General features: G+C 37.8%; 1 protein-coding gene across 3 annotated transcripts in view; it reads right to left on the bottom strand.

The window, feature by feature from the left end:
- The window catches only part of TBCD (tubulin folding cofactor D), a 132111-nt gene that overhangs the window by 65807 nt on the left and 44145 nt on the right, over positions 1–22159 (bottom strand). For all 3 annotated transcript variants that reach the window (XM_064467145.1, XM_064467143.1, XM_064467144.1), the window contains exons 15-16: positions 10777–10933; positions 1086–1143 (exon numbers count right to left, since the gene is read on the bottom strand). In XM_064467145.1, the coding sequence (XP_064323215.1) occupies positions 1086–1143; positions 10777–10933 (215 nt within the window). The remainder of the gene's footprint in view (positions 1–1085; positions 1144–10776; positions 10934–22159) is intronic.

Here is a 22159-nt window from a genome sequence, read left to right as displayed (position 1 = left end):
AGCTTCATTCAACAGCTTAAACTCTCAAGCAGAGGTGTGGCTAGAAAAAATAAGGATGCTATCCAGGTATCCCTGAGAAATCCTTCTTATGTTATAAATGCATTAGCTTTCAAAATTTCAGTCAAAAAATAAGACAGACCTGTCAATTAATTTGCATGTCGCATAGACTGCCTTTTTTTTTTTCCTTAAATGCATTCACAGGGAAGTTTATTCTTTGGAATAGAGACACCTGGTTCTTTGACAGACATCGTTTGGTCCCGTGTTGGAGCTAATACACTTACAGAGTGGGTCTTTTTTAATATTTCTGTAAGTTAATCTGTTTTATCTGTTGAAACAGACAACTCATATTTCTTTATTTTTTTTAAGAAGTCAAGTTCAATATATACAACACCCTGACTTAAATTCTCAAAGATAAGATGTCCATTCTTTCTTCTCAAATTCTATAGCCTCTCCTCCATAAATTCCCTTCTTTTAGGAAGAATCACACATTCTTTTCAACTCTGAAGAGCATAAATATTTTCTACAGAAAGGTTCCACAGAATATACTTCAGTGTCACCCCTATTAACTGGATACTGATATCTGCCTAATGGATTTATCACTTTAATTTGAAAATCCCCAGTCCTATGGATTTTTGTACAATAACTGAAAAAATGTCTAAAAGGGAGATATTGTTCTAGAAAGTTTCAACTTACCGCAATTACAGCTAATGAACAATTAGAAAATTATAACTTCACAGAACTTAACAGCTTGGTGACTTGAAAAAGATACAGTGTTTGTATATTTTGAATGACCCTTTTGTCTTTGATATTGTGACTAGAAAATGCTAAATAGTTCCTTCTTAGATACTTTATCTTATCCATCATGACAACAATACAGCAGGCTGTGAACTGTGGCCATAAATCAAGATGTGGATCTGTGGAGTCTATAATTTAAAATCTAAATTCACACCATACTTCTAAGGATTTAAAAAACCACTTTTTTTCTCACAACACAATATATTGCTTATGTATCATACAAATAATTAAATTGAATGAAAATAAACAAAAAGTAACAGAAACATATAAGCTAGAATGTGATAACTTACAGAGGCAGCTCTTCTGCAATTAACATCACGATCAAATACTGCAGCAATAACCAATGCACTGAGGAAATAAAATATTGAGTATTAGTACCAAAAAATATGAGAAGAAATGCTTAATGTCATCATTTCAACATTTAGACTTCTAAGCAGAACTCGCAGCCTTTCCTCTGGAGCTTATTATTTATAAATACAAGCCTAAACTAAAATTTGAGTTTAAATAACTATGTACTTCCTCGTTTCTCTAGTTTGCTGTGGACTTTCCATAGTATAAACAGACAACTGCCATCCTACTGGATTAAAGCAATTTAAGGAGTATGCAAATATGTTTAACTGCATAGAAAGCTTTTCTATTTTAAATATAGGTGTTTAAAATTTGGACATAACTATGCTCTCTAATGTGATACTCATACAGTGCAATTTTGAATTAAAGTTTGGAAATACAGCTTCTCAATAGCCAAATGCACAGCAAGTCTTATGTAAAGCTTAAGCAAAACTAAAAGCTAAGCAATAGAATCCTGCAGCGATCCCTACAAGAACAATCACATCCTGTAAGTAACAAAAAATCAGAAAACAATATGCAAATCCTGCTAAAAAGTGACCTGCAAGATAAATTGCAAAGCAGTTTTTTACAAAGGTGACCTGTAGATAGAGAGGCATGATTACACGGAACTATTTATTTCTGGCACAAAGTTTGGTAACCCTGCACAGTTTATTTCTTCTGTCTCAAAAGAACTGCTTTTAAAAGATGTGCCACACAACAGGAGAGAATATATCCTAGGACACGAAGTCTACAGCTTTAGAAATCCACCTCCAGCATTCAATTAACCTCAGTGACAAATAAACATCACTTCAGGAGAATCATTTAAGCAGAAAATTATTCCTTTCAAACTCTGAAACTCTTCATTACATTATTTATTGACTCCAGGCAAAACAGGAAATAAATACTGGCTGAAAAGTAAATCCACAATAGGTTTGCTTTAGCATAAAGATATTAATTACACTGATAATATCAAGCTTCCCTGGGTAGTGGCTATCAGTTTCCTACAGTGAAGAATACTGTGTTGTTAAAATTCACCGAAAAGCACAATCAGTGTTGCCTCTGTAATTTAAGTTTGTCTCCATTAAGGAAAACAAGAGACAGAAAGCAAGAATGAAATTTAAAAAAACCACACAAAACAACAAACACAAACCAATAATGCTTTCTCATTGCTTCTTGCATGAGCAATTCCTCTCTCTGCCACAAAGACATTAGGTGAGGGACAAAGGGAGGTCATCCAAACGATAGCGACTGGAAGAGCAAATGTTTAGGAAGCATTCCAGTAAGAAGGAGCATACGTGGCTAACAGCTGAGAAAGTGCTGGGTCACACACATCATCTTTATACCATGTTTGCTGATTTTTTTTCTGTCATACAGAGAAACTTAAAAATAATTTTAAAGGTATACAGTTTTAATGATATTAATAGCTCCTGAAAATCTTTCAATTATAGATGAGAACACTGAAAACTAAGCAATTGGATGAAAATCATCCTGGAAAGCAAAAAGAGGAAAATTTCTGCCTGATACTTCCAATTACATGGACTATAAGAGAAAATATTACTTTGTCAGTTAGGCAATATTTCAATATTGTTCTCTTCTGAGAAAACAAACAAACAAACAAACAACCTAAAAAAGAAACACAACCAAACACCAAAAATAACCTCTCATCAAGCCAGGGAGCTCAAAGGTTCCCTGAAGTTAAGTGTTACAGAGTATTTCAGAAGAGCTGTGCTGGGTCAGACTAAAAACCTTCCCAGTCATTGTCCTGTCTCCTACAGTGGCCCAGAAGGGACACTTTGGGATGAGTGTAAGGATGTATGTATTAAATATTAACATGCTTATCTGAAAGATTATGCAGTCTTTTCAAATTGGAAATGTTAAAAGACCATCATCACTGGAGAATAAATACTGCTCTTCCAATTTCATAATTAGACTTAAAATGTGGTTTATTAAATATAATAGAAAACAGTCTCAGGTTATTACACAAGAGTTCAGCTTATAATCAAATCGTACTTTTCCCTTTTTTCTTATTCTTCTGTTACCTTAAGACAAGCCTGTATAAGTAAAACCAGCAAAACAACATACTGTCTATGTGATGCCACCCGAGTTATTCAGTGCTGCAACTGAATACCATCTTTAAGAAAAACAAAACAAAAAAAGCCAGGAATTTTGTCATTGCCCCCGTAGCCCCATTATGTTCGTAAATCATACTGTAGTCCCTGGTTTGTTAATCCTTTTAACAGAAGTATTTTTAAATTATCAAACGACACGAATAATTTTTTCAAGTTAATTTCTATTTGAAAATGCAGGGACAGACTGCCGTAACACAGGGATTAGCAAGGAAAGCAACATGCCTAAGATGAAACATGTCTAAGGTGTCTTCACCTGTCTGCTTTGTCGTGGGAGTTTATGTGATACTCCACCAGGATTTCCTAACATAAAGAAACCTGTTTATGTCAAACAAAGTGGGATATTTTTTTAAGCCAGTTAAAGAATCATGTCTTGACTTGCCTGAAACGTACCACACCTGACTACTAACAGGTAGAGCAAAGAACGGCTTTGCATCTTGCAGTCTCTATGAAACACCTTTTGTAGTTCCTTAAGGTATATTTAGCCTGTATGCCCGGCAAGCAGTTCAGTGTGCAATAAACACAAATGGACTTTTAAAAGCAAGTTGCAACTCTATCAGTCAACTAATAGTTCTTCTCCCTTTCTTCCCCTCTCCCCCAAGTGCTCTCTTAACTGGCTTCAGGGAAGTTAAAAGGACCCAAGGTATGTTAGCGTCTTGCTTCCTCAGCCCAACACTGATCTCATTACCTTCCCCGACATGGCAGAAAGAATCAGAGAGCAGAGGCCAGCCAGGTGATAGACATCAGAACACAGAAATATCAGAAATATCAGGTTACCCTCTCCTTATAAGCACCAGATGTACCAGACAATAAATCTGAATTTCCTTTATCCCCTGTAGCAGACACTTCTGGTCTATACTAGTCACAAGCAGCAAGAAGCTTATCCTATGGCTAACCTCTGAGCATTTGTTACCATTAATTCAAGCATACCACCCTGAAGCTGTGGGAAGGGGAAAAAAAAAAACTAAGCCCAACTCTCGTACCTCTTGCCAATTTGGCACAAACCCAAAATTTCCTTCCTGAACCCAAAAAATGCAAACGTCTAACTTGTGACAGGACAGAAAACTCTCCTCCTTACTATATATTAGGGAATGGAAGGGAAGGCATAATAATCATCACAAGCAAAACAGTTTTGAACAATCCAAGCAAGTTAAAAAAAGGGGGCAAGACCAGAGCCAGACCCGAGTCTGCGGAGAGCTGCTGCTGCAAACAGCCCTTTTCGCACCTCTTCAATCATGCCAGCACCCCAACTGGAATGGCTTCACAGACAGCTGGATGATGAAAACAGATCTAGGCACAGTTAATTTTTCCTTCTGCTAGGGTGTTGGGTTTTTTTTAAACCAGAGAAGCTCCCCCATTCACTTTATCCCATTCAGCTGTGCTACGCTCAACTGCAGGAACAGCGCCGGTGAAGGAGCAAGCAAAAGAGCCTGTTTCAGCCAGCACTCCTAGGGAAAAAAGCCCTTCAGACTACAGTCTCAGATTTAATTCCTCGTGTTTATCTATGCAAGGAGAAGGTCTGAAGGAAAGGAGAAATGCAGTGACCATTCCCACTGCATACTCTCACAGGCCCTCGAACGCAGCTTGCACCGAGCTCTTACGCTTTCTGCCAGCCACCCAACGTCCTACGCTGCTCAGTGTGTTCCTCCAATACCAAAGTTTTAGGGCAAAACGATGGAAGTATAATAAATACACATGTAGAAAAGGGAAATAAGGAAAAAAATGTTTAGAACAGGAGTTACAAATGCTATTATTAAAAAAAAAAAAGAGAGGAAAAAAGACATATAACGTCCCTGCAGGAAATAACTTTACACAAGTGGAAGACACAGTAGGCACACAACTCTCTTCTGAAGGCAACATTCAAATACATGAAAGAAGAAAGCTATTCTCAATATTTCATCATGGTACAAGATGTAGCTCAAAGCAATGCTTCAGATTTCCCCAATTCTGCAGGACAATCTTGCCCTGGAGCAAGCTACATCATTCATCCATAGCCACACCTTCCTTTTTTTTTTTCCCCTTCTTCAAAAACAACGCACCACCGCAGGGAAGACAAAGCCGCCCGCACTCCTACACTGTACGCGCTATTTGTATTCGTGCGCTGCCGAATGGGAGATAGCAATTAGATCTTTCTAAATAATGATTCATTTATTGATTACCTACACCGTCAAATGACAGATAAATGAAACTACATTCTGACTATGCAACAGTTCCAAATAATTAAGATAGCCAGCAACAATTTAATCACTATAATTGTATAATAGAGTAGAAGTATGTTTTCCTTTTTATTTTTTGTTTAGGTTTTAAACAAAACAGCTCAGCTTCTTAGTGTGCACCTGCCACTTTACAGACTGTAACTTCCACACCCAAGGGGGCAGGAATCAAATTACCCGTATTTCCAAGTTATTAAGTTATGTTTAACTTCCCTCACAGCTAAGCTTGAAAAGAGAGACTGGAAGAGAAAAAAATCTCGGTCAAGTAGTGCTTTCATAAAGATGTGCTTGAAGAGCAGTTTCAGTACATGCATTGCAAAATGTAGTAAGGTTATCCTGCAATAAAAGTGAAGTTTCATCTACTTTGCCAAGAATTTTCTTTTTGTGGTCCTGCAGTTTGAATAGATCAAGCAAGGTTTCCAAAACCAGCTCAACTAGACTTTAAAAAATAAATAAGCAAATGTGAGTGACTGTATCTTGTTGAAATATGGGTAGGGAAAAAATACCAATGTGAAAATACAAGCAAGTACTAGGAGAAATAATCTCAGGTGAGTATTTCTAGTAAGCGTTCCCCGTCTTTTTTCTTTAAAGAAGAGTGGTAAGGTCAGGAAGCAAAAGGGCTGATCCATGATCTACAGCAACCTACGTTTGTGACTTCAATATTCTGACAATTTCATCACTTAATAACAGAACGTTTGTAAGAAAGCAGAGAAGAAACAGCTATCACTGAATATGGAGACAGATATTTCTTTTAAAACATTGTCATAAATTTTACTGAAAAATATTATTTTATGCAGTGTAAGGTGATTTTTCACCACTCAGAAGTGAAATATGTATGTCCCTTGACTACCGAGAACACAGAAAATGTCTTTCCATTACATGATGATACAACTTTGCAGGCAAGAAAAGGAGAAAAAAAAAACCAACCCACCACCAAATTACCCCTCTGCTTTAATTTGTAACTACTGTACCACAGGCTGAATGGGTCGTGGGGCAGGACCCAGTTTAAGCAGCATGCTGCTTCTGTATTTTGGTACCCAAGCGAGTTTCCTGACAAGATACACTAACATGTGCCAAAGGCCACAACATGCAGTAGGAAGTCATGCAGCAGCTCGCTGTGTAACGCAACAACCTCTAGTTACCCCCAGCGCGCTTGCTTTACCACGACGCCTTGCCTTTCGAGTCTGACTGTAGCAACCAGCTGCCTACGCTCCAAGGTCAGCATTATCTGTGCTCCTCCAGCCAGGTAAAGAGCAGTGTCAGAGACTGCGAATGAAGGATAAACCATTGGCAATTTCTAGCACCATGACAAGGCAAACAGTTCAGGATCGCGATCACTCACCACGCTTTTTTTAAGGAGGTAGTCTTTTCCTTGCAGGTAATTGATTTATTATTTTCCTGTAAGAATCTAATAGTTTGTATTCGTATATAGGCAGAGGTTTTTGCTGTGTAATTCAGCTCACAATGGATATTATGTACTTTCTTTCAAGGTGCTGAGTTCTGCATTTTTTAAGGGTAGCAACAATTTGCTTGTGGCTAGAAGTATGACTCTTCTTTAAGTAAAACAGTGACACACCTAAGGCTAGATTTAAAAAAAAGCTGTATGTAATTATCGGCTTGCTGACACAATAGGTGAAACTGTGTGTCATACTTTATTTGAATATTCTTTTTCACCGTTTCTCTTTGGAGTGGCAATTCTACCTTCAAGAGCTGATTATATTCAGAAAAGGTATGGCCAACATAACTACAAAGATTTTAAGTAAAGCTTTAATATAGCGTTAATACTTGCTAAAATACGGTGCAGCTTTGTTAGGAAAGCAAGCATATACAAACCACACCACCTTACAACTGATCATAAGCAATTTTCAGCTTCCCCCTTGCCATCCGCCCTGTGTTTCTCTCCACTCCACCTACTTATTCCAAACAACTGAAGTTGTTGTAGCTGGCATAGCCACAGTGTTAGCTCGTATTACTACCACAGGTAGGAGATATATCAGAAGATATTTTCACTTGACATTTTCCTGAAAAGAAAAGAAGAATTTGTTTCCAGAACAGTCTGAAAGCTAAAAGACAGGAGCTTCTCCAGAAACATAACCTCCTTCATACCTATCCACAAGGTCCCACTGACAGCTTTGCGACAGTAAAACAAAACCCAACAAACTATGAAAAATCAAAATGGTGAGCTTGCGCCTAACGTACAGAGAACAGCACTGTTCTGCACCGTGGTACAGTGAAAGTAAAAGAAATATATTGCTCAAAGCATCGTGAACAGGAGAAAAATTCTGATAAACAGAACAGATCAGAATTCTGATAAATAGAAGGCTTACACACTCACACTTAATGCTTTTTTTAAGTTTCATAAGGAACAAGCTTGCCAGACCTTAAAAGAAACCTTAAAGTTGTTCAACTAAGTCAGAGGAGATGGAAGCAGAGGATTTATATTCCTAAGGCTGCTCACCAAACCTACAAAAAGCACCAGTTTTGAACCAGACTTTAGCATTGGCATAGCTAGACTCATGCTTAAGATTTGCTCACAGCAAGAATATAAATGTATTCCTGCAAGTTTAAAGATAGCAGTAAATAACTCTGCACAGCTGATAACAGCCCGCTGTAAACACTTGTTAACGTTCTGGTCACGGGTGTCACTGTGTCTTCACTGTTCACATTATCTGTGCTGGTTAGATTAAAAATAGGAATAGAACCCAAGATGTAACCACACGATTATTTCACTGAGCAAACACACCTTTAGGTACCTTTATGTTAAGAATGTCATACTATATATAATTTACCAGGAACCCAGCTAGAAGGGAATTAAATATGACCCTTCAAAATAAAATATTTAATTAATAACTTAGTATGGTAAATATCACTACTTCTAGCATACTTAACTGAAGCAGGTCTATTCTGGAGCACTGCATTCTCTGTCTGAACATCCTACAGAAACAGTGGATGGCATCATGTAACACCAGGCTGTGCTAGAACAAGACCCCTCTCTCCTTTAGTACCTATGCTATTGTAGATGAAACATCATCAAAACAAGAAGAAACTGCTTTATCAGAGACACAAAGCTAAGATGTCTTCAGATTTTTTTGTCTGCTCACTTCAGAGAAAAGACATGAGAGCTTAAAAAAAAGAAGAAAAACAGCGTTTGGCCCTAAGAAATCTGACAGCAGGTTTTTAGACAGAACGATTTTATCAGGGTCTCAAAAAACCCCAGGAGCAAGTACCATGCAGGTAAGAGACACTTGTGCGACCCTGCATTACAGGACTGGCACTGGAACATGAGGACACAAGGATGAACAACAGCAGAGACCTGCAAGGGCCCAGTGCGCCTGGATCAAGGAATAAAAATGGATATGTAGGGCTTACAGACTGTCCCAGAGAACTTTAAAAACTAAAAAAATTTTAAAGAAAAAAGTCACATACTTTGGGAGCCTGCTGAGCCGAGTAAGTAATCCTGTGTTTCCAAACAAGGCTTTTTGGATGAGACTGCTGACAGAACTATTTCAATCTGGAAGCAAGGCAGCCCCTAGAAATGCAACCAGATATCCAGGACCACAAATCACTGTATGGTCCAAACTTTTATTTTCAAAAAGATAATACGCAATGACTACTGATCAAATCCCCTCCAATGGAGACAAAGATGCCTGAGTTGCTGCTATCAATGGTTGTACTAAAAGCTTGCCAAGAAACTGTTAGAAGCTACCTCTTTGTGTTTGCAGTGCAAATTACCCATTAATGACACCTTGAAATGTCAGCCAGCGTGCTGCCAACTAAAAGGCTAAATGCTACAGAGGGCGAGTAGGAAGAAAAGCACGAGACCAAAGAAAGAAGAAAAAGATTAAACCAATTTGTATCTGCAAAAATATCATCAGTATTAAGTGAAAAGCTGCACCAAGTTCTAGTCCACCACTGCAGTATCACAGATTTTGATTTGGAAATGTTTTGAAAATTTTACTTTTGAAACTCTTTTGAAACAGAAACCACAGATTGAGAAAGTAGTACATGCATGTGTTTCCATTCAGCTGAAGGTAGAGTTTAATACTGTGGTCATTCTGGACTGGGGTACTCCATAAAAATAGATGGTATCAGGAGAAAAAAAAAATTCTCTCATGTATTTGTTAACTTTAACTAAAATGTGTTACTAGTTATAATAAAAACTCCATTATTCAAAAGTGATGTTACTAAGAATTCAGAATCACTGTGTAGAGCTCAAGTTCTTATCACTTTCAGCAAACGGAAGTGATTTTATTACTCAAAGTAATCTTTGAATTGGAATACTTCAAAAAATTATCAATTGTACAGAAGAACCGGGGGCTCCAAAATGGCTATTTAAAAGAGCTGAAGAGAAGAGCTGAAGTGCAGTTTATTCTTTTTGAGCTAAGCTGCTCAACTTGCAGGCTGTATGTTGGTAAATAAAGACAAGCTATATTCTTTGCACAATACCCGCCTGACGAATCACCAAAACCCCTGGACTGTTAGAAACAAGTGTTCACCTAAGAAGTATCCTCTTCCGTAAGTTTTCTCCTCTTCTAATATTTGCAGCTCTTTATGACACCATAAAGCAACTCCGCAATTTTAGAGTGGTTTGTTATTCCTACCTCTACTGCACTACAGTTCCAAATCTTCTTAAACTTCCCGGATTTGTTTCGCTGACCTCACCATAAAGCAGGTGATCAAGCAGACAACAGATGACACCCCCCCAAAGCCTCCACTAATTTATCTGAATCTTCTTCCAATGAATTTCTTTGGATTTTTCTTTGGTTTTCTTATGACAGATGAACAGAAGGAAATAAAGTCATCACGCCTGATAAGGAAATACTTAGACGTATTTCAATCCAAAAATTTAAACTGCATCATACTGCAACAGGAAGAAATTTTAGACTTCTTCAATTACATGGAAAGGCAACGGTGTTGTGTCTATCATCATCACCCCACTCATATTCATTTCTTTATAATATTCAGCATATCTGTTACCATGAATCAATGAACTTTATTAAAAATTATCACAGAGAAACAAAAAGATCCACTCCTTGGTGAACAATATCCAGAGATCAATGAATTTCATTCATGTTATATTGGACAGACCAGCTTCGTTTTAAGTGTGAAGATATTTCCCCTAAATGGATGTATCACTTTTGGTCAATATCTAATTTTTGATGTCTTGATAAAGGCAGAGCATTAGACTCCTAGATCATTAACTTCTGGAAGATACAGAATTAGACTACTAGATGAACTTCTAGCTCCTTCCTAATTTTGACTAGATTTTTTAAAACTAATTGTAAACAGCTCGGTTTCTTATTGCCACCACTTACCTTGAAATCTGATTAATAAATGGTATCAGTACTGCAGGTTCATAAGCACGAGCAAAGGCCCAGCACACATAGCACGCTGCATCTCTCACGTTGGAACCCACGCTGCACGCCCCTCTCTTCTCATCATATGTCAGCGCTTTCAAAATGACGGGAACAACTGTTAAATTTAAAAAGTGTACAAAAGCAACAATTAGGTCCATATAGTGACCCAACAAAAAGGTATACGAGCATTCAGGGATCATTAGAGAAGAGACACAGGTGGAGTTGTGTGTTCTGAAATAAAAGAAAGCATGGCTCTTAATACAAGCTGATTTTAGAGATGATTAGAAAGAAGAGTTGGTTTTTTAATATGTTATTTTGTTTCTTTATCAGTGGCAGTTTATTGTTTTATTTCCTTCACATATAATTCCATGAGGATTAAATAAAGTGGGTTAACATAAGAAGTAGCCCTGATATCATTTATTATTCAGTGATATATCTACAAAAGTCAGAGTAATTTTTAAAATGCAAAATTTTATAGTCCCCACTTTTTAAAGTACTGGAGTTTAAATATTACAGCAGCTTCTATCACTACAAAAAGTATTTCTTAAGAAACACAGTATTGTAACTACCATAAAAGAATCTGTATCCATCTGTTCACAGGCAACATTTAGCATAGTAGAAATCCAAATATAAGAAATTCTTCATAATTAACAATGATTCTGAATCATCAACATAGCAGTCTTGAAAGGGACTTAGGTACAGCTTCTGCATAATCTTAAAGCAAAGTGACATCATTCTTGCATTAAGCAAGTAAGCAGTGATATTTTATTCCCTGTAGAGCTGTTATTTTGAGCAACTTCAATGCAGTGTTTTAAACTTGAACCTACGAGCACTGCCAAACTGCAGAGCTTATAAAGACAAAGTATGTATAAAACTGCAATGTAACCCAGAAAGGCAAACAGGTGGGTTTTACTCTCATTTCTGCTTAGACATCCAAAAGATCAGTGATGACTACATGCCTCTTCACCAGCACAGAATGACTTAATGCAAGACTGGAAACCTTTGATGAAGGAAAACAGTATTCAAATTTAAAAAAAAAGGTCCGTGTTTTTTTTCCTCCTATCAGTCATGTTAATTGTATTGATTTCACCAACACATCAGTTTTTGTTAAACAGTGAGAAAATAAGATGGAGGTATTTGCATCCTAAAGAGCAATATGGACCCATGCGCTGCACTTCAGAATGCACTCAAAATCCACTTAAATTGACTCTAATGCCCAAATTTGCAAATGCTGTCTCATGAGGCCCAGTAGAGAGATTCAAGACAAACACAGCTGACAGATGTCCTGGGAAGCTGCCTTTTATTTCTCAATCATGCTATTTGGGATGGTGAGGACAGGAAGGGACACTAAAACCCAGGACGGCACTTAACAGAAACTAAACTATACCCCAGACTATTAAAGTTGCACTTGATGAATCCACCTAGTTACAGGAATTGGAAAAAATCAGCAGGAGAAATACACTGTGTTTCCAAATGGAAATAACATACTGTGTTTTCTTGAGCATATTCTGTTTCTCCTTTCTCCTGCCCTAGAAAATCAGCCTGGGCTGACAGTGTCAGTACCTCTTTTACTACGTACATACCCCCGAACACAGAGCTCCTTTCTGGGAGAAGAGTGGCATTACCTGTATTCATGAAACGAATCAAAATCCAGAGATCAACTGATACGACAGCTATCTTATCCAAGGCAGCTCTTAGAAATGCACGGATCAAGCATCGTTTCCTGATTTAATGGACAACACAAGAAACTTTGACCTGAGCGTGCTTCAGCCAAGGAAGGCCTAAAAGCCACAGACCTCAATATCATGTATGTGTCTGCCACGTTTTATTGAGGGAGCTCCAGAGGAAATGCTATTGCATAGAGCGTAAGCCCAGGCCATACCGGTGCAGTGGGTCGGCAGTAGAATACAGCTACTCTTTTTTTTAATCATATTAGGGAAAACTGAGAAAGCAGAGTAGTAAAACAGAAGTAAAGGTAAATGAAGATCCCAGAATCTTATTACAAAGGCCTTATAACATAGGTACTGTTGTAAGGAAGGGACAAAAATAAGCTTGGGAAAACAAGTTGATTAAGAATTTCACTTACATGCTTATATCTCTAGCAAAAGTGCAGAAGTCAATAACACTTTTGTACAGATAAGAGAGCTTCCAAAAACTTAAAGAAGAATTCTCTTACACAGTTCTAGTATCATACTGCCACAGTTTAGGGAATACCATGTGTATGCAAGGCTCCCCGGAAGGCTTCCTTTTGGTATCTGCAAATCCAGACACATAATTTGAATACATCTCTCTCTAGATGGCATGTCTAATAAATGAATAATGTCTGTAGAAACAAACAGCCTCTAGAAAAAAAAGAAACAAATTCTCGATTTTCTTTCTTGTATCAAATTCATCAAATGTATCTTTTTTCCTTAGAAAATACTTGTCAAAAGGTAATCCCATTGAACAAGAAATGGGATCACTGAACTGTATTTCATTAGAAAACTGTGCCTGGACATACTTGAGTGGATATAATCACAAAATAATTAAACTTCAATGTACAGTTCATCACTGTATGCCTGCTACTGTAAACAAAAAAAAAAAAAATTAGGCACCACAACTGGAGAAGGGAAGTGTCAAAATGCCATTTAAATTCATTTTAACCTACTAAAGAAAACAAAGCAGCAATCAGAGGGATGGACAAGATATGAGTATTAGGAGCACAAACACTACATGGGAAAAGAAACAATTCCCATTCATGCAAATGATAGAGCAAAGATGGATGGATATTTGGGCACTTCCCAGTTCCTAAAGAAACTGCAATAAAAATCTTTAAAAATGTTGACTAGCTTGTTTTGAAAAATGCTGCATCAACTGATGAAAAAAATGGAATTAGCTGGTTCTACAGGAACACTAAAACAGATGCCAAAGGCAATTTTGCAAAGCTGCTACAAATTTCCTTCAGCACAGGCTGATTGTTCCAGCTACCTTAGACAGCTGTGAGTGCACTCTCATCTCTCTGCACTGAAGGAAATGTGGAAGAAGGACCCCCACGCAGCTCCTCACATCTGTATCGTCTGCGTCAAAGAAAAAACACAGGTTCTTTTCAATCCAGGGCATGAATTTCCTCAATAGTAGGGCCAGTACCAAACGGCACCTGGCTTATTGGGGTCGAAGACAGAGGCGATGCTGCCAGGGGTCTGTAACAGCAGAAACTAAGGAAATGCCAGGAACAGCAGCACAATTACTCTGAGCAGCTCCGACAAGCTTTCGCAGCAGGCCTTCAGACTCACACCTCTTTGATGTCCTGTGGCTGGGACTCAGAGCATTGAGGCTGCAAGAGAAGCAACGTGACTGCAAGTCTGGAGAGCAAAGGGGTATAATGCAAAGGAAGGATACAGAAGTGGACATTTAGAATAGTGGGAAAAACAGGGAAGACAAGGTGAAGTACGCAGCAGTAAGGGCTAAGTAAATACAAATACAACAACAGGGAAATGCTGATCAAGGGGACAGCTGTTAAAGTTTCATACTACACTGATGGAGTATTTACCAGCGAACTGTGGACTATGGTAAATATGACTTTAAAATTGCTCCTGAAAAATGTTTGTCTGTTTGAAAAAGGGAGTCCAGCATTACATCTCCTGTTGGTATCTAAAAGTCACAAAAAAACCCAGCAGAAACACTACAAAGGTTCCAGGTTTCACTTCATTCTTTACCCTAGAGTTCTTCAAACACAGCACAGGTTTATTTTTTGCTACAGCTTCCTGCAGTGTTAGGAGACCTGGCTGAAGGAAGTCTTGAAGGAGCAGTACAGGCAAAACCATCTGTAGCGTTTAGGTCACTGTAACTGAAATATCTTATAAAAGACCTTCCTAATCCATAGTTTGGCAGACTCCGTGTTCGTGTTATCTCATGTACACAACTTTTCATCTTCAGTCTAAACACAAAATTCTAAGTTTAATTTTAGTTAACATTTTTCTCTGATTTAGACTCTTCACATTCTTACTCTTCCAGAGGTTTGTTAGATACGCAAAGCAGCAATGAAGTTCAAAGCTTTGTAGTCAGCTTCTAATTCTGTGTCTGTTATCCAATTTGAATTCTCCATTCTAACCACCTCTCAAACATTCAGCGTTGTCACAGCTCTATATTGTTTCAGGTTTTTCAGATTTAAGATCATGTCAAATTCATAGCTAAAAAAAATAAATAAAAACACAGATAAAAAAAACTTTAGAAAAAACTTCCAGAAGAAACTTATTTTAACTTGGAAGAGCAGAGACAAATTTTTACCTCTGAAATTATGAACATGCCTTTTTTATTTTAAAGTAGGGGGCGGGGGCTGGAAGGTGCAATAAGGAGACGAACTGAACCGTACCTTAACTTTAAAAGTTACCATTTCTTTCATAGATCATACATCAAACCTGTGCCATTAAAAACAGAGGATAAATAGTGTCCACTCTCAACCTAATTATTAAAACAATATCCACCTGTTTAGGTCTCTGAACGCTCAAGAAAATGCAGTCACCTTTACCTGTAGCCTAGAGGTATTAATAAGCACCTGTTACGCTCCACCCTGCCTTACCTAACAACATAACTGCAGGTTGCAACACAGCTCTTTGCCCAAGCCTTGTGAAAATAAAGAAATGACTTCTGGCTTCAAAGCATTACAAACAGATTTTTTTTCCCCCCTCATACTGCAGACAGGTTGCACAGATATTTTGCTTTTTAAAGACAGGTTTTAAACAATCAGATGCCAAACACCTTTCGGGTGCAGGTACTGAACACTGAACAATTAGTTGTGAGAACTTATGGAAGACATTGTATAATGAGAGGTCACATGTATGTAAATAAAAAACACCTCATTCTATTCCTTCAAAAAAGTTCCTTTAAAAACATACTTTACACAAACCTAGACTATAACACATGCCATCAGGAGCCCTACACTACTCCAACCTCAGACTGTAACTTTTTTTTCATTTATTGCCATATTTATCATATAAAACATACAAATACAGCAATTAAACAAACAAACAAACAAACAACAAAAACCTGTTCCTTAGCCTTAGGTCTTGTCTCCACGAGGCAACTTCAAAATATCATGCCAACCCTATTTCATTTAAACAGATTTGTTCACTGGATCTCAAGTTAATTAAGAATTGTTGAAATTTGGTTTAAAACTAAAATATGCCACTCTTAAAACAGATTAAGCTCACGTTGCCTCTTAGATAAGACTTATGTCTTGATATGGACCATTTATGCAGAGAAGCCTTCTCAATTCATAAGTAATATATCGCAAAACCTTCTACTTTAGAATTATAAAATATAAGAAAAAATACTACAAAAATGGATGTCTGCTATTACTGAAGGAAGTACTGTACACATTGTCACTCTAGGAGCAGCTAAGAACATTACAATTAATGAATTATGAAGATTAAACACAGCTGTAAGTATCAATACAAAGAATAACAATTTTATTCTTCAAGTTTTTCTTCAACGAAACTAACTGCAGAAGTGTCTGTCGGTAGGTTTGTCTGTCCTCTTTGTGAGCCTCAGGCGTAAAAAAAAAAACTGTAAACAGCCGTATCTACAGTATGTCAGCTTCCCATGTTTTAAATAGCATGCCTATCACTATCATTCATGTGCCAAAACAAGAACTCTGGCTTTTCAATGTAAAGAAGTTCAGATTTGAGACCACATGCTCTTACGTGGCACTCTAACCTCTTCTAGAAGAAAGAGGCAGGTCCTAATTGTAACTCCATTAGGGCTGTTATACTGATATTTCAGATATCCACACAGATGCAAACAGATCATTTCCGGTTAGGCCCATTACAGAAATAAATATTTGTTTAAAGTTCTGCCAAACATTCATGTTGTGTTCTCATTTTTCTATACAAGCTGTCTACTTCAGAATTTACTTTTAAAGGACTATTTCATTGAGAGGATAAATTCTTCAATGAGGGTCAGAAAACGCACACGCTGCTTTGTCTGTCGAAAAATCCTCACGTGTTTCTGTGAAATGCACTAACGTTGCACCCTGGAGGGCAAGTGCCTTGAAACTGTCACAGGTGCCCTCTCTTCTCTCACTGCTGCACCCAAGCCTGACCCAGTTAGGAGTTTGCCAGGGAAGAAGGGGAAAGTATCAAAATTCATGCATGCTCAGAAGGTATGTAGGAATTTAACAGCTAAAGTCTCTTAAGCTGCCATAACTTTCTCACAATTCTTAACACTGACCCACGTATGTAAGGCTCTATATATGCATCTCCACAAACCAAATAACCATTTTCAAACCCGTGACTATGAAGGGCTGTGTCTGTCTGGTTGCAATCTCAGTTTAGTCTCTCACTACGTAATGAATTAAGAGAGTCTCTAATTATAGGATCACGTGATATTTTTTTCCATGGACCTATCTCAGCCAGCACACAGGAAAGACCTGCTCTAGCGATGAATCACAGCTGGGCAGCAAAGGAGATCGTTGTCTGCCTCGCTGCTGAGGGAGGAAAATATGTAATGCAAAGACTGGCTTTCAGGCAGAGAGAAGGGATTGTTGGTGAAGTTCGATGCTGCCCTAAAGAACTACATTCTAACTGCACCTCTGCCAAAGACTTACTGTTTGATACCAGTCATGTTACTTAAATACAGTATTTAAAAAGATGGATGCTGGCTCTCATTTCCCAGGTATCTGCTTCAATAAACTCATGGCAGGTTTGCAGAAGTGCTACAACACTGAAATTAGTCTGAGCTTTTGAGTATGGCAAGGGGCCAAAGAGGAAGCAGACAGATCTGGATTCTGGCCAGTCTATCGCAACATCATTATGTAATGCAGCCATAAAAACTGAAAATCTTTAAGGACCCCTACCCGGCTACATTGAAAGGCCTGGAGCTGACCTGAGACAGTATTGATCTACCTTCTCTGAAACACAGAATATTTTGGGGATTCATCTACCCACTCACGCCCAAGGCCATACCAGAGACCTTCATACAGGTTTACAGCTAACAAAGCTCTTCCTTTAACTTAACCAGCAGCAAACTACAGTTTAAGGACATGAGGAAACAGCTTATGAAGAAATCCTACAAAGCAAATGAATTACTTACTCTGAAGGAGTATAAAATTTTGTAAACTTATAACACTGCATGTCAGAAAAGAAAAATCACCAAAGAAACCCCAACCTTTAGGCTAAGGTTGTGCAATACTGAGATAAACCCTACAGTGAAAAAGCTAGAAGCAATTCATTGTCATTTATTCCCTGCTTAGTATTTATACCATTTCCCAGTGGCGCTGGGGGAGGGACCTTTCCTGCTACGGCTTCGGCTATGGCATTCATTCTTGCTCATACCTGCTGGCTAGTGAAAAAAAAAAAAAAAAAAAAAAAAGATCTGCACTATTTATAATGCTTCCTTGCTAATTTGAAAACTATTATGGTGACATATGTATTATAACTTTTTAAAATACTACTTTCAAGACCACACATCATTTTTAAAGTTCACCTGGGTGTTAGAGAAAAGGAATTCTTCTGTAACCAGCCTTTCAGGTTTGGGTGTTCTCTATTTTCTAAGAGTCCACCTAAGACAGGTAGATCTTTTTTTCATTTCTTCCTGTATCTATGATGAAAAGTACCTGCAATCTCGCCAACAGCCTCACAATTAACCACCACTACAGAACAGACTAACACGTTTCAGAAGCCTGACTTCCTGATGCGTCCTCATCCAAAAACACTGGCAGCTGCAAATCAATACCAAACAACTTATTCTGGAATATGAAAAGACAGAAGGCAATCCTTAAAAACAGATTATATAAACAAGTTTAAACAGCTACATAATAGGTTTCTGTAAGACTATTTAAATCTTAGTCTAAGTTAAACCTCCTTCCACAGCAGACTTGAAAGCAGTATTGTTCTTACTTTTTGTTAGGGTTTTTTATTTTAATAAATGGCACAGTGAAATCAGACAAGCAAAAATGCTCCTTTTCTCATTGTATGTAGAGTTTTTGAGACTTTGTTTAGGTTTTTTAAGCATATCAAGCTATATGTAAGTATCAGGAAGCACCATTCTCTGTATTTTCAGATAAAACACACAGGAATCCAGTCTCTTATCAGTACTAGCAAACATGCAAGCATTCTCTGTACCAGGAACACAGATAATCCAGTACTACCACAGGACACACCACAGAGCTCTAACCAAATGAATACAATATTTGCAACAGAAGCTGAGGGAATTTTCAACCTGCAGACATAGAAGTCATGCATATACAGGTATTCCTTCAAAGCCCTAGCATTTGCTATTGAGACTAGCTGCACCTATTAGAAGCCTTCTGACAGCACAAGAGACTTCAGTTCATACCAACTTCTCACAAAAAAATATACTTGACAACAGGACATTTTTAAAACAGAGAAACGCCAGCTGAAATAACCAGTGTTCCCTATTTAAACAACATGCTTACCATTCAGCAGAGGTAATACACAACATATTTCCCTAAGCCAGGGTCTTTTGGCCTACTGGCACCATTGTGTCTGACCCCTTTGAGAAGGTAAAAAGCATACTGATTTTGTGATTGAATCCCAAGAGTTCATACCCTGCCAAGTCCCCTCTCAGATCTCTCTCAGCCCCCTCACTAACAGTACTTCACTGCAGACTTCAATGCTCCCTACTTTCTTCTAACACTTTTTTGTTTCTCCTTTTATTCTGAAGGTAATTTATAAGCAGAAGAAATAAAGCCTGGTTCTTCCGAGTTGGTTTTTTCCACACTCTCTATTTCTATCCCTTCTATTTATTCTGACATTAAAAAAAATTTCAAGATTTGGATCACTTGCATTGACCCACCAGTACCAGACTTCCAAATTAGCCATTATTTGTGTATCTCATCAGTGTTATTGCCTTCTGTTTAAATGTTGCTTTCATTGTTGCCACAGTTAAGAAAGGAGACAGGGATTGTTGGAGTGTTTCAGGCTATTCACTGCGAATGGGTAAGGATATATAAGGCGGCAGGCAGATCAAAACCAACGGCTTTCTGGCTGGAATCGTCCCAAAACAAGCACCAATTCATTGCAAGGGTAACCACACAGCTCTTCCCATCTTCTTTCCCTGGCTTCCTTTTCTCACTCTTCAGAGATGCAAATATTTCTTACTTTAAACATATCTGGTTTTATAGCAAAAATAGGATCACATAATGCAGAACAAACAAACAAAAAGAGCAAGTTACCTTTGCCTGTGAAACACTAATAGTTCTACCACTGATTTAAGAGGCTTTCTCTGGCTTTAAGTAGGGAAAGTTCAGGCCCCTAGCCATTTAGTAGATACAGCTGCGACTTTCCAGTGGTCAGCAAACCACTGAGGGAGTTCAACACCAGAACACTTTTAATCTCACCACTGACATATTAAGAACACCTAGGAAGTTTCATGTTCCTATATATGACACACCTTATTAGCTAGAAAGTTTATACTATGCTGTCATCAAGAGAAATTTTAATAACGTCCTTTCACAAGCAAACCAGAAATTCAAGTAAACTAGGATTCTCTTGTTTGTTTAGTATTTATCCCCACCCAATTAAATAAAAAACCCCTATAAATAATAGTCTGAAGCCTACAAAACCACAAATGCAGCACAAAACAAAAGATGTGAAATCATACTGAGACCACACTAAAATATAAGTTTTTGGCCCTAACATATGCTGTACAGTAAGAAATGTTTCATTTAGGACTGCTGCAATCCAAATGTGGAAATTCACAGAAATACATCATCAGATCATAAGATTTTAAATTATTTCTTGCTAAAAAAGTTCTCCCTACATGCAAATTTAGCTGCATGATCCATTCTGAAAACAACTGAAATTTTACAGCTAAATGGTAACATGTGATTTCGAATTCAAAAACAGAACAGACAAACTGCAGTTCAGACCTGCAGCATCAGTATTCTTTAAATGGAATAAAACAAAGCGTCAGATTTCACGTGCTTGTTTATATTCCCCACTTTTAAAATATTTAAGTAGTGGACAACATATAGTAGTCATCTAAATCTTTACAAAATCTGACAAGTTTCAAAGAATACCTGAAAGCTAAAAATATTTTGAGTCTAGGAGTATTCATTATATGCCCCACTGCTCTTTTTGAGAGTGGCATCACGGCAGCACAACGCCAATTATGCCTCCAAGAAAAATGTGCGGGACTGACTTCATATAGACGAGAACTGAGCATGGCACAGCTCAGGTCCTTCTACTGCGTTCTACGGGAAAAACCTTCACCTAGGTGAGAGAACTGTCTCAGAATCTCTGGCATAAGTCTTGAAATCAAAGCAGAAAATGAAAAATCATTCTGCATGAAAACCACTCTAGAAATAATAAAATTTGAAGGGAATTATAACCAGAGGATCAAGGAGAAACTGAAGAAAGATACATTTTACATCTCTGTCGGAATGACTGGCAGTGAGAAGAATGACTATTAAAAACCCCTTCGTATAAACAGTTCATAGTTTTGCCTACAGTCTCAATTTCTGACGTTACTTCCCCCAAGATGTTTCACTGCCCAAGGGTGAGGATGGGAACCAGAAGGAAGATCATCCTAGTTCCAGGCCAAACACTAACAGTACAGGCCACAATACATATCTGAAAATATGATCTGCAGTTGCTATTAACTGCTCAGCTTTTGTTCTTTTCCCATACAAATAGTTTGCTCTAGTACAAGTGGCTCACAAACATCAGCAAGGTAATCTGCCCAGACATATCTCCCAAGTCAGGGACTGGAATCATTATGAAAAACAAAGGCACATTTCAAAGGTGTTATTCAAAAAGCATTAAGGCTAATAACTATTCATATGGGATAGAAGAAAATAATTATGAGAATATTGTACAAGAATCATGTAATGTTTTGGGGCACAACATGAGTTACAGCCATTATATTCAAATACATTTGCCCCGTTCTGGGAATGGTATGGAATAACCTAGTCCAAACATGCTAATACAGATAGCAAAATCGGTCGATTATTTCAGCTTAGGCGATCAAAAGAAAGAAAAAAGGATTCTCTTGAATGTTTAGCTCACAGCCGCACATCTAGAGACATCTACAATGACAAAGATAAAAGTGAATATTGCCAGTCACACAATTCTAAGATGTTTCCTTTACATGGCAAGCTAAGCTTCACTAGCTCCATGTCTTCAACTTCAACTTCCAGTGTTCAACTACATGAGATTATTACATGAGATTATTCACATTTACCTATGATCGTTCTTCTTTCTTGGAATAACTAGCTAGTTCACGAAATTTTAAGGCACCTCTAGAAAGATATGGAAACCTTGTTGATGACTGACAACCAGTGGACATCCTCTGAAAGCCAGTATCAGAACTCTGACTGATGTGAGATAAAGTCAAAACAGCA

This window comes from Phalacrocorax carbo, chromosome 16, assembly GCF_963921805.1.
Source record: "Phalacrocorax carbo chromosome 16, bPhaCar2.1, whole genome shotgun sequence".
Lineage (NCBI taxonomy): Eukaryota > Metazoa > Chordata > Aves > Suliformes > Phalacrocoracidae > Phalacrocorax > Phalacrocorax carbo.
The sequence above is the reverse complement of the archived record's forward strand: the minus strand, read 5'-3'. Positions and strand labels throughout refer to the sequence as shown.